The sequence below is a fragment of the Gadus macrocephalus genome, chromosome 9 (genome assembly GCF_031168955.1).
Source record: "Gadus macrocephalus chromosome 9, ASM3116895v1".
In the NCBI taxonomy this organism is placed as follows: domain Eukaryota; kingdom Metazoa; phylum Chordata; class Actinopteri; order Gadiformes; family Gadidae; genus Gadus; species Gadus macrocephalus.
This window is the reverse complement of record NC_082390.1, coordinates 8,637,711-8,649,825: the sequence shown is the minus strand read 5'-3', so window position 1 is coordinate 8,649,825 and position 12,115 is coordinate 8,637,711. Positions and strand designations below refer to the sequence as shown.

The 12,115-nt window shown below is 46.6% G+C and overlaps 1 protein-coding gene across 12 annotated transcripts; it reads right to left on the bottom strand.

The window, feature by feature from the left end:
* tmem86a (transmembrane protein 86A) lies at positions 1-11,660 on the bottom strand. 12 transcript variants are annotated; one of them, XR_009527437.1, is made up of 5 exons: positions 11,504-11,660; positions 5,407-5,671; positions 2,264-4,669; positions 1,937-2,056; positions 1-1,291 (listed from the first exon to the last, which is right to left on the bottom strand). XR_009527437.1 is itself a non-coding variant. In XM_060061706.1 (4 exons), the coding sequence occupies exons 1-3, from the start codon at positions 11,522-11,524 to the stop codon at positions 4,215-4,217; spliced, it is 741 nt and encodes a 246-aa protein (XP_059917689.1). In that variant the 5' UTR covers positions 11,525-11,660; the 3' UTR covers positions 1-3,132; positions 4,212-4,214. The 12 variants fall into 12 exon arrangements, 3 of the variants coding, with proteins under 3 accessions (XP_059917689.1, XP_059917690.1, XP_059917688.1); XR_009527439.1 differs by having other exon boundaries at positions 2,292-4,669; XR_009527436.1 differs by having other exon boundaries at positions 1-2,430; positions 3,060-3,132; positions 3,477-4,669.
* Positions 11,661-12,115: the final 455 nt, after the last annotated feature.

Genomic DNA, 12,115 nt, shown 5'->3' with positions numbered 1-12,115 from the left:
GAAGTTGCATTGCATTTGCATTTATTTTCCATTGATTCACATTCGTAGTAAGTTCACTAAGGGAAAGAGTCTGACCTCTACATTCATGGGTGAAAACCAGAGCACTAAATTGAAAAGTTAAGGACAAGGCAAGATGATAACAAGATTCAATCGAAATCCAGCATTTATTCATTTGTTCAGAAGAGCTTTTAAGAGTTTTTTGGCGCCCATCGTGACAGGAAATCAATGCATTTCAGGAGCACGCCTGAGGAAAGAGACTCTAATCTAAAGATCTACAGATAGCATTGTCCGCATACATTCTATGCAAGACTTCAGAAATGAAAGGATTCCATCAACGTGAAGCTAAAAAAACTTGTCAATACATTCCCCAGCATTTCTCTCAGCCTTCAACGGTGAAGACACACAGCACAATGCGAGAGCATGCCTACAGACAGCTCTCCTCTCCTCACGATATATATGAAAATGAAAAAGGTGGTTCGTTATAAATGCATACAAGAGTGTGTGTTTTAAAATTGTAAAAAGAGCATGTACTGACTGGCTTAAGTCTACTGAAAAAAGTGCCGTAGTTAACAGGTAACGGACTGTAAGGACCTAGAACACCTGGTGAGCGAGACTGAACCAGCCACGCCCTGTGAAGTCAATGTCCATGTGGGTTGACATCAGGGGATTGGCTTTTCAGATCTAAAACGCAGTAAAAAATAAAGAAAGTCCGGCCCGTCCTAATTTTAGCCCCCTGGAAACAAGCAAGCAGAGGTCAACCTCGAGTTAATAAGCACACAGCAAGGGGATATAAACAGAATGTCTGGAAAGGTTCAGGAAAAACCAAACCAGAAAAAAAGACAAAACTGTGCCGTGGATTAAATGAAACCACAGGCCCTTTTTTCCATCCCCCCTCCCCCCCCAACACACACACACACACACACATCACAACCTGGGCTGCTTGCTCTGGAGAGAGAGATAGAGAGAGAGAGAGAGAGAGAGAGAGAGAGAGAGAGAGAGAGAGAGAGAGAGGCTCCCAGGGCAATGTTTGTGTCGATATAGAATATCAAATCTATATATAACTCATACAGAGAGGACTCCTAGACTAGATCGAGCCGATCTAGTGCTAGCTTTAAATGCACATCATTGGTCTAAATCAATTGATCATTCTTGACCGAACCGTCGGAAGAACCGACGGAGACGAAACGGCCCCACGTCGGACCAAAGATGGAACGCTGTCCGGAAGTCCAGTGACATCATCACAGATCTGGACGGGGCTTCAGGAAAGAGTCCTTATAGGGCTCCTGTCCTCCTGCAGCAGGATACCAGCGAAGGAGCAAAGTGTTTTTTATGTAATATTTGGGACCAGGAATGCGGTGCTTACATAAACAACCCACGCCCCAAGGATGAGTACGATTGCAGTTCCGTTAATCGATCGTTGCATCCGTTTCCTCCCTCTAAATACATCATAGCACACATATATGCACTTATTGTATGTTGTGCGTCCTGGCACTTAATGTACGCACTTATTGTATGGTGTACGTCCTTGGCTTTAAAAATAATACTTAGCATTGGGTAGCATCTTGTCCTTTCTATCGTATACGGGGAATGGGTTAACCTAATGATTATAAGTGCTTGGCACTTGGTCCTATGAACATCCTTGCTGTACCGACAGCGACATACTGTTGTTTCTCTTTCTCCTGACAGATGTAAGCGTCTGTTCCGAGGAGATTCCTCAGCAGCGGCTGATTACACCCAGACAAAGCTGGCTTGCCTTCACACCAGACACTGTCTGTCTGTCTGCAGGCAGAACACAGAACACAGAACACAGCAACATAAGTCTGGACCGACTGAGCCTGAAGTTTCTGCTGATATATACAAGCAGATGATAAACAAGACACGAAAAGGAGTCACTTTGATAAAACGGACCCTTTGGCAACGAGACTTCCTTACGGACCGAAGAGGTTGACCCGCCACACTGCAAAATGCCGCAGTTTCTGCTTCACCGGCAGAATGAAGTTCCTGTTTGAACACGCCGTGTGTGAGAGCACTGCAGACAGCACCTCAGGTCAATGACCTAGAATTACAAACACAACTCAGACTGTTAAAGTATTCCTCCCCTCGGGGCCAAAGACACCACAGCATCAGTTATCAACAGTGCTATCGATAATAATAAGTAATACGTATTCATAAGTACATTGTGCCACTGAATATTAGCATAAGTCCCTTTGATAGGTATGGTATAGGTGAGTATTAATAAGTAAATAAACAATGGTTTTTTTACCAAAATGTGTACTGTACATGAGATGTACCATGAGATTGTTCAGCAGGGCAGAGTTATAGATACAGGATTGTACAGAGTTGGTTCAGCGATCGTTCACAGCAACCGTGTTGCTAGGATGGACTGCTGATCATGATGTCCCACTTGTTTCACTTCCTCAAAGAAATGCTCTGAAACCCAAACACGTGCAACAGACAGAACACAAGGTCATCACAGCTCCAGTGCAGACGGTGTCTCTCCGGAGAAGAGTGGGGGAGAGTACAAGTCTGTGTTAACATGAAACCAGTTTCTGCTGCCTGGCTTCCACAACACTGCTCTGGTCACCATGTTGCAGCCCGTAAAGGTCATGGTGTCCCAGGACAGTGTATGTAGAAATGTGTGTGTGTGTGTGTGTGTGTGTGTGTGTGCGTGTGTGATAAAGTCTCAATCCAAGCAACCTTTTAAAAGACGAGGTGCTTTGTAGGATTAAAAACAAGTTTGTTTTCATTTGTGTGTGTGGGGGTGTGTGTAATAATGTTTCTGTCAAAGCAACCTTTCAAAAGTCAAGGTGCTTTGCAGGTTTGTAAGATTGTATGCATGTGTGTGTGTGTGTGTGTGTGTGTGTGTGTGTGTGTGTGTGTGTGTGTGTGTGTGTGTGTGTGTGTGTGTGTGTGTGTGTGTGTGTGTGCGTGCGTGTGTGTGTGTGAGTGGGTGTGTGTATCTGTGCGTGTGTGTGTGTAGGTGTAGCTTTAAAGACCCGACCACAATCGATGAGCACATGAACACATGATTTCTGCAATTTCCACCCCTCAACGCTTACGGCCTTTTTTGGTGGCTCAGCACCAAGTGACCAATCAGCATGTACACTTCGGCCGTTCCACTTCCTGATTGGGCTGAGAATAGAGAACATCTTTCACCATTTCCTATCAACAGAAGTCGTCTGCCGAGTTTCTCTTTCGGCATTGATCAAATAGCAATAAATAAACTGCCTTTTACAACACTGCACCGCTGGGCATTGTGGGATATCGGCACACAAAGTCCATAAATGGAAAACGATTTCTCACAGAGAAGGGGGACAGTCTGAACATACGACAGCTCTGTGTGGAAGAATGCTGTGGTTTCAGCTTCTGCAATGCTTTCTTATTCTTCCTGTTTTCTGTTTTTCCTTTTTCTCTTCCTTCCTCCTCCTCCCCCACCTTCTCCTCCTCCCCCTCCTCCTCCCCCTCCTCCTCCTTACACACAGGGCCTTGAGAACAGCATGGCGTCAATGCGGTTGTCGTCAAGGGGAACGGAGAGACTCGTCGATGGCAGAGACAGGCTGTGGTGATGGAGTTCCTCTAGAGCAGCAGCCTTGTTCAGTTCTCAAGAGGGACAACACTGCCAGACAACCAGTGTGGAGACCTGGTTAATAAGGTGATGTAGGGAGTGACGTGTAGCGTGACACAGAGAATACTGTGGGAGCATGGAGGGGAAGCACAAAAAGTGAGATTGCACAATTTGGCTGTGTAACGTTAAGAGATAACTGAACCGCAATGGGGGTGATTAGGGGGAAACTGGTGCTCTGTGCTCATATACACACACACACATACACACATACACACAAACACCAACACACACACACACACACACACACACACACTGAGTGTTTGTGACGCAACACAGATACAAATGTCTGGTGTACTGCAGGTACAAAGCAGATGACCATGGCTACCGTATCTCCATGGTAACCAGGTTTGTGACCATGAGGACAGTACCGTTGTCTAGGCGAAGAGGTCTGCTCTGTTGTGATGGACACGGTTGCCATGGTAAAAAAACAAAGGGGCAAAACGCTTCGAGGGTTTCGGTTGGGTTGTTGCCAGGGCGCCGAGCCTGACGCCCGACGCTGGGCTGAAAAGGTGGCTGAGTCGGGGAGGGGGGGGTCGGGCTGGGCTTTATCCATCTCCGTCTTGTTGCCGCGGTAACTACACGATACCTTTCACATCCTCTTCTTCTCCCGGACCACCTGTGCGGCTGCGGCGGCGTTGGCGGCGTCCTGGCACTCCACGGCGGACAGGGCGATCAGCATCTGCGCGGCGTAGTAGGTGGCCATGATGATGGCGCGCGAGTGCGGCACGGGGAAGCAGAACTTGTTGACGGCGATGGTGAGGTCGGACGCCATGAAGAGCACCGCGCCCAGGCACGCCGACAGCCGGGTCCACGTCCACAGGTCGTCGGTGAGCCGCACGCCCGCGATGGCCCGCCAGCCCATGAAGCCGATGAGGGCGACGTAGACGGCCACCAGGTAGGTGAAGGGCCCGGACAGGTAGGGGTACAGCAGGGCGTAGGACACGGCCGACGCGCCGCCGGTCAGAAGGCCCGCCGCCGGGTTCAGCGGCCGCATGCCGAAGGCCGCGGAGTAGAGGATGTGGGTGATGGCGAACATCAGAAGGCCTGCGAGGTAAATGGTAAAACGGACTGCCTTTATACCGCGCTGTTCTAACCGGCGGCCACACAAGGCCGGGGTCGGCCTAGCTCCGGAGGTAGAGTGGGTTGGCTGGTAACCGGAAGGTTGCTAGTTCGATCCCCGGCTCCTCCTGAGTGTCAAAGTGTCCTTGAGCGAGACACCTCACCCCAACTGCTCCCAACATGGTTGACTCCGTCGTCGGTGTGTGAATGTGTGTATTAATCATTGTAAGTCGCTTTGGATAAAAGTTTGCTAAATGCCCTAAATGCAAATGTAAAGCACTTTACAATATTGCCTATTATTCACCCATTCATGAATACATTTCACACACCGACGGCGTTGACAACCATGCGAGGCGACAGCCAGCTCGTCGAGAGCAGTTAGGGTGAGGTGTCAGACACCTGGACACTCAACTAGGAGGCCGTCAGGCCGACCTAGCAGCCTTTCGGTTACCAGCCCGCCCGCTCTTCCTCCTGAGCCACATGCAGGGGGCCGGAAGCTCACGGTGACACAGCATGGATAACACGCACACGGATGGTGCTTTGGGTCGTGTAAAAACGACACGAAAACATCACAGTAATTGTTTGACGAGGACTGTTTTAACACAACATCTGAATTTACTGCAGAGTGAAGTAACTTTTTTAAAGTAACTTTTTAAAGTAAAGTCACTAGCATAAAGTAAGCGATGAACGGCAGTTCATTTCCGGACGAGTCGACCCCTCACCGTGGCTGAAGTAGCCCTGCTCCTGCCAGATGAGGAACGCGTCGCCGAGGGAGGAGAAGATGAGGCCGGCCAGGATCTTACGGGCGTTGGAGTTCGCCCGCAGGAAGCTGAACCCGTGGGCCAGGAGGAAGACCCAGAGGCAGAAGATGGGCAGACACTTGATGAGGGCGCTGAACCAGGAGGGGCTGGAGGTGGGCAGCCACAGCACGAAGTACACACAGGTGGCCTTGAAGAAGGGCACCAGCTTGGGGCCCTCGCTCTTCACCTGCAGAGGAGCCAATAGGACCACATAGTTGTATAGTGGAGGTTGAAGTGAGTGAGTGAGTGAGTGAGTGAGTGAGTGAGTGAGTGAGTGAGTGAGTGAGTGAGTGAGTGAGTGAGTGAGTGACTGACTGACTGACTGACTGACTGACTGACTGACTGACTGACTGACTGACTGACTGACTGACTGACTGACTGACTGACTGACTGGGTGAGTGAATGAGTGACTGGGTGAGTGAATGAGTGACTGAGTGACTGAGTGACGAACTGACTGACCAACTGGGTGAGTGAATGAGTGACTGAATGGCTGAATAACTGAATGGGTGAGGTAATGAGTGGGTGACTGACTGGTGATTGAATGAGTAAGTGAGATGTGTGTGTGTGTGTGTGTGTGTGTGTCTCAAAACCAGTTCCCTGGTTTTGAATTTCAAGCCATCTCTCCGATCAACACTTACATCTACATTTATATTGAGGGCTTTTAGCAGACGCATTTATCCAAAGCGACTTCTAAAACGCTCTCAGTACAGTAAGGATGTTCATAGGAACAACAACACTAACAATTGCTAGGTTAACCCATTCCCTGTATACAACAGAGATAGCTAGGATAAGATGCTACACAATGCTAAGTACTATTTTTAAGTGCCGGGACGTACAATATACAATAAGTGCGCACACTTGCTTCCTTTAACTTTTTACGCAAACTTTATTTTTCTGTCTGAACTCGTACATCGAGTGGAATATAATATCGTTGCATATCTGTGGTTCCCCATTGTATTCTACATCATTCATCTGCTCTGTATATATCGTTCTGTATTATTAAAGGCAAGAACAAACAGATAGCATGCCTCAGCGTGGTATCTCCTCCTATATTGAGTGTGTTTCTCCACTCTAACTCTCGCTGTTCATCCTGCCCTCCTCCCATGACCTCCCCTCTGCCTCCCATCACCGGAGATCTGTTTGTCCTGTGGAGAAATGAGTCCCGTATCTTGTGTAGATCGGGTGTGTTTGTCCTGGGTAATGAGGTCTCCGGTTTCCCCCTCCACCTACTGTGTCCAACTCACTGTCTCTTTCTGTCCAAATAACCTCGGAGGCCCATCGGGACGGCCCAGGTGGGGCCTCTAGGAGGGGGAGGGGGGAATGGCGCTGGTTGAGATACAACGCAGTGCTGGCTCTCAGGGTTTCCAGATCTTTGGGTCGTTCCTTGTTTGGGGGTGACTTCCGCGCATGTGGATGCATGGTGGAGGTTTGAGGGTGAGTGAGGTACTGACTGACTGACTGGGTGAGTGAATGAGTGTGTGATTGTCACTGACTGACTGACCGACTGACTGAATGACTGTTTAACTGACTGACTGACTGACTGACTGACTGACTGGGAGAGTGAATGAGCATTTGTGTGTATGAGTGTGTGTTTGTGCATGTGTGCGTGCGTTATGTGTGAATGGTGTGGAGGTGTGGTGGTGTGAGTGTGTCCAGACTGGCTATGGCAGAACTCCCGGACAGGTTCATATCCTCACATATCGCCCAAGTTCTGCTCCAGGGGGCCTGCATGTACAGTGCCAACTGCCCACACATCACTGATGTAAAACCATTCAGCTCTTTCGCCCACTGCAAGACACAGCCCCTACTTTGTCTCAGAGATCTGATTCATAAAGCCGCAGACCCTGCTGCTTCTGTTCATGATTTAGCATTTCGTACACTCAACCCACAACCTGACTCATATAAGGTCATTTATTACATCTGCACTCCTGCACGCTATATTTTGTACATCTAACAGCCAGTTCTATATATTTTTACTTTTCATATATTTGTCCTGTATTGTATTTTATGCATCGATACACCTCAGCAAATTGCTTAAGGCAGCGTTTACTTGGCAACGAAACGCCGTCTGACTCTGACCTTTCAGCCTGCATGAGACCAGTGGTCTTTCTAGACATGGTGGAGGGGGAGGGGGGGTAGTTACTTTCCTAGAACAAACAGTACCACTGCTTCTTGTATTCCTTGTTTACTTCTTCAACTGTTCTGGCCATGTACATACTTATCTAAAAATAAAGCTATTTTGTATTGAATTGAGAGAGAGGAATGAAGTGAAGAGAAGAGGGGAGGGAGGGAGGGAGGGATTGAGAGCGAGAGAGCGAGAGCGAGAGCGAGAGCGAGAGAGAGAGAGAGAGAGAGAGAGAGAGAGAGAGAGATGCCCCCCACGGCCTTTGCGGGTTCAAGAGGTGCATGTTTGTGTTTGTGAAGTGGCGTTTCCCTTCCCCAGTGCTTGTTTTGTTTGCGTCACGTCGACACAATGAGGGTTCAGGTAGGAACAGGGGGCGGCCTGCAGGGGGTCTACACTGTTGTTCATGTGTTCATTGGAGCAAACATTCACCCTCATTCTTTTTCTAGCTGTCACTCAATCAGGATCACGGACAGAGCAAATAATAACGAAATAAGAAAGGAACAAATACAGACATTTGACAGACGTGTCTGTCAAATGTCTGTATTTGTTCCTTTCTTATTTCGTTGTTATTTGCTCTGTCCGCTACCCTTGAGCATCACATAACAAATAAAATCAAAATAATAAAAGAGCATGTGATAGACGTGTCTGTTAAACGGACCAGAGCACATTAATACAATTAGGGTTCATGGGGACACAGTGGTGGTGACCTCTGATTTCTCCACCTGAAGCGTCCATGAGGTGCTCCGTTTCCCGCTAAGGTGCCGGCCCCCTGACAATGACGGCCGAGCAGTCGCCGGGTCTCAGGGACGGCCTACCTTGCCCTGACTCAAAATACCAAAAGGACTACAGTGACATCGCACCGTTACGGCCAGCAGCCACTCAAAACACTTTGAAGTTACAAAGTGCTTTTCAATTTCATGACGAGCCCGCACTGGCATTCATGTGGCTTATCACCATTCTGTATCAAAGAGTACATGCAAGAGAAAACAAGTGAGGCAAAAGCACCTTGGAAAGTGAGCTTATCAACAGGTGAACTGCAGGCTATGTGGTGCGGCATGTGGCTCAAGAGATAGAGCGGGTTGGCTGGTAACCGGAAGGTTGCTAGTTCGATCCCCGGCTCCTGATGAGTTCAGCGTGTGAACGTGTGCATGAATGTGTGAATGTCGGGCAATAATGTAAAGCACTTTGAGTGGCCACTGGTTAGAAAAGCGCTGAATAAATGCTAGTCTAATTCTATTTTCTTTCCCTTCCTATATTTCACAGCCTCGTCTGATTTGAGGGCAGTGCGAACCTCAGGAGCCCGAAGGCCATTATGGAAGCCAGGAGGACCACACCAGTTGTTGGGTCCCAGGGATAAGGGGAGAGAGGTGGGGCCACAGGGACGCTGACTCACACAGCGGCCCTCAAGCCAACTACAGCTCCAGATGAAGCATATGTTTGGTCCAAGGTCGGTCGCATGTTAGCATTGAGCGGAGTGATAGAAATATGATATAGGAAAGTACAAAAAACATTTAATCCTCTCCCTGGCCGTCTCCCTAGGGCGGAAGTAAACATCTCTTGTTTAAACGCCATTTGTTGAATGTTTTTTCAGGTGTACAGGAGCAGTTTCACAAACAGTGGTTTCACTAACTACAGACACTGTTGTGACCGTAGCTCTGCTACACTCGTAATAAAGAATATAATGATGGTTAATAACGTGGATGGATAGGGACAGTGCTTCTGCATTCATTCCTCATCTCTACTCTTCTTAATAACTTATTTAGCCCATTATAACCATGACATGAGAAACAGTACAAGGTTAAACACCAGCTTTTCAAAAGAGATGTTCATGTTGGCTAAACTTGTGTACAGAGACACGTTTTCCAAGAAGATTCATATCAAGATGCTGGATCAAATTTACTTTTTTTTCAACTACAATCGAAACATGATATATCCTCTCTCACTCCACATGATGCTAGACTGTAATGATACACTGTAATACCCTGTGATTCCGACATTAAAAAGGAAAGGCGATAACCTACAGACTGTTGGCACAAGTTTAAAAAAAGATGAACCCTATTAAGGTTTCAAATTCTGAGTGGGTGAACACAAGGGGTGAGAAAGATAATCGATTCTTCGATACATCGCGATTCTCTCTAGAACGATTTCGTCTCGATGCAGATAAATTAATAATCTGAATTAAAAAATACTTTGTTCGCCTGCTGCAACATTCTGTTCGCCAGAGTAGGATAGTTTTAGTCATTTTAAAATTATTTAATTTATCTTCAGTGTGTATCCAATCTGATTTGTCTTGACACTATTGCGATTCAGCCTACGCATAGCATGCACGCAAACTCACAGCCAGACACAAGAACTCCTTCTAATTCAAGAGCAGCTTTATCTTTAATGACATAGAAAAGAAAGATTAGAAAGAAAAGAAAACTGAAACATACTTCCATATTGTGTTGTAATGCAAGCTGCATTGATTATTGCATTGTTCATAGAAAGTCATATTTGTGACAAAATCTTTTTCTCTAATAAAATATTAGATAAGTTAATTAATCTGTAAATGTCTTTAATGATCGTCACAAATGTAGGAAGTGCTTAGCAAACTCTGAGTAGCAAACTCAGATGTATATATATTTTTTAAAAAATCACGCATGGATGGAAATGGAAACATAAAAAAATTGTTGCATCGAGATGCATCGAGAATAATAGTTTTATAATCGAATCGTTGACTTCATAAACGGAATAGAATCAAATCGTGAGGTGCCAAGAGATTCCCATCCCTAGTGAACACTGTGTGTGTGCGATGCGTATCTTATGCCTATCAGTCTTTGTACCAACACTGCTGGCATCATGTCCACACATGGAGGAATACCACGAACGTATCCTCATGAATTAGATCCTGAATACGTGGACACTACATGCATACATTACTTTATAGTGTAAGATTACAAAAAGGAAGTCGGTAAACTTGTGAGAAGTCAAAGTTAACACACTATCATAATAGTGTGTTAACTATGTAACATCGCTTTCAACATTTTTGGGCTGGTCTCACAATCTCCCCGGCCCATCATTACTTAACAGCCTCAAATGGTCTGTCACCTAGATAACAAAACTAGCCTCCTCAGAAGACCGGTCCATCTCTCCAGTCCATACAGAGTATGGCTCAGGGCAAGTAACACCATCAAACCCATCAATACTAGGGCAATAGGATACAAACACCGTCAATCAATCAAAGCGAGAGGATGAGGACAGTGTGTCGAATCATTCGACACACCGTGGAATAATTATGTGGACACAAATAAGTGGACACACACAGGAGGACTAATACCTGGCGCCGGTGCATGCAAACTGATGCATCACAGCAGGGCTACGTGTGGTGTAGGCATCATATTGTATAGAAAAGTACAATCGCGACGGAGGATAATAAAGAACACCGCCAGGAGGTTTCCTGGCGCATCCGCTGCACAAGAACGCATGGATGGATGCACGAGTCACGTGACCCTTTTTTTGTCCCGGCTGCGGTCGAAGCGTCTCGGTACGGACCATGGTACCCAGGGGATGAGAGAACGACCTGGCTTTGTTGTAGCGGGGCTATTGTGGCTTATCAAGATGATCAAGTATAATGCTAAGATAGGATGTGAAACTGTCATCTGCTTTAAGAAAAACATTGATGGGGATTCTTTCCCCTGAACACACAAGAAGCACTGACATCCAAGACAGCGCCAGATAATGACAAAACAGGTACATACAGAACAGGCACATAAGACTTCGATTGAGTCGGTAAAAACTGGTAAAGACACATTGGAATTAGACCATTGGACCCCCCCCCCCCCCCCCCACTTAACCCATGTGTTGTTTATGGTGAAAATCACAGCTTCACAGCAGTAGAGTGCACAGGCTACTCACCACCGTCACTGGAGAAACCATCTTTAACCTGAGGTTGGGACTGACACGAATGAATACTTGGAGGATGTGGCAGTTTTTCGTTTTTACATCCAGCCTCAGTGTGTGTGCGGATTGTTTTTGTTCTTCGGTACAACAACAAATGGGAAGAAATGTGGGCGAGGCAGTGATATCTGACCAATCAGAGATTATATTTAAATGAGTGAGGCGGGGCTGGATGCCGGAACGCCCTAGTGCTCGACGTGACTCGTGTTTACGTTGTCCTGCGTTGCAGGTTTTGCCCCCCCCCTTGAAGATATTTGTATAATATATAAATACTAGATAAAATAAATGAAGACGATGCCAAAAAATAGTCAAAGTTGGTATTCGATCAGAAAAGGCACACAGGCTAGCGAATGTAACAAAAACATATATCAGATATTAATAATAAATATAATTAACGCTATTAATAGCAAGAGTTTAGCCAAGTGTCTGGAGGATTGACACGAATCATAAGAACTTTATTAAGAATGTCCGCCTCCTGAGGATACTGGAGGTTAAACAGAGCCATCTGGTGATGGAGAAGGTGTACCACGGATTATGTTTAATACTAGAGGTCAAACAGCGCCATTTGGT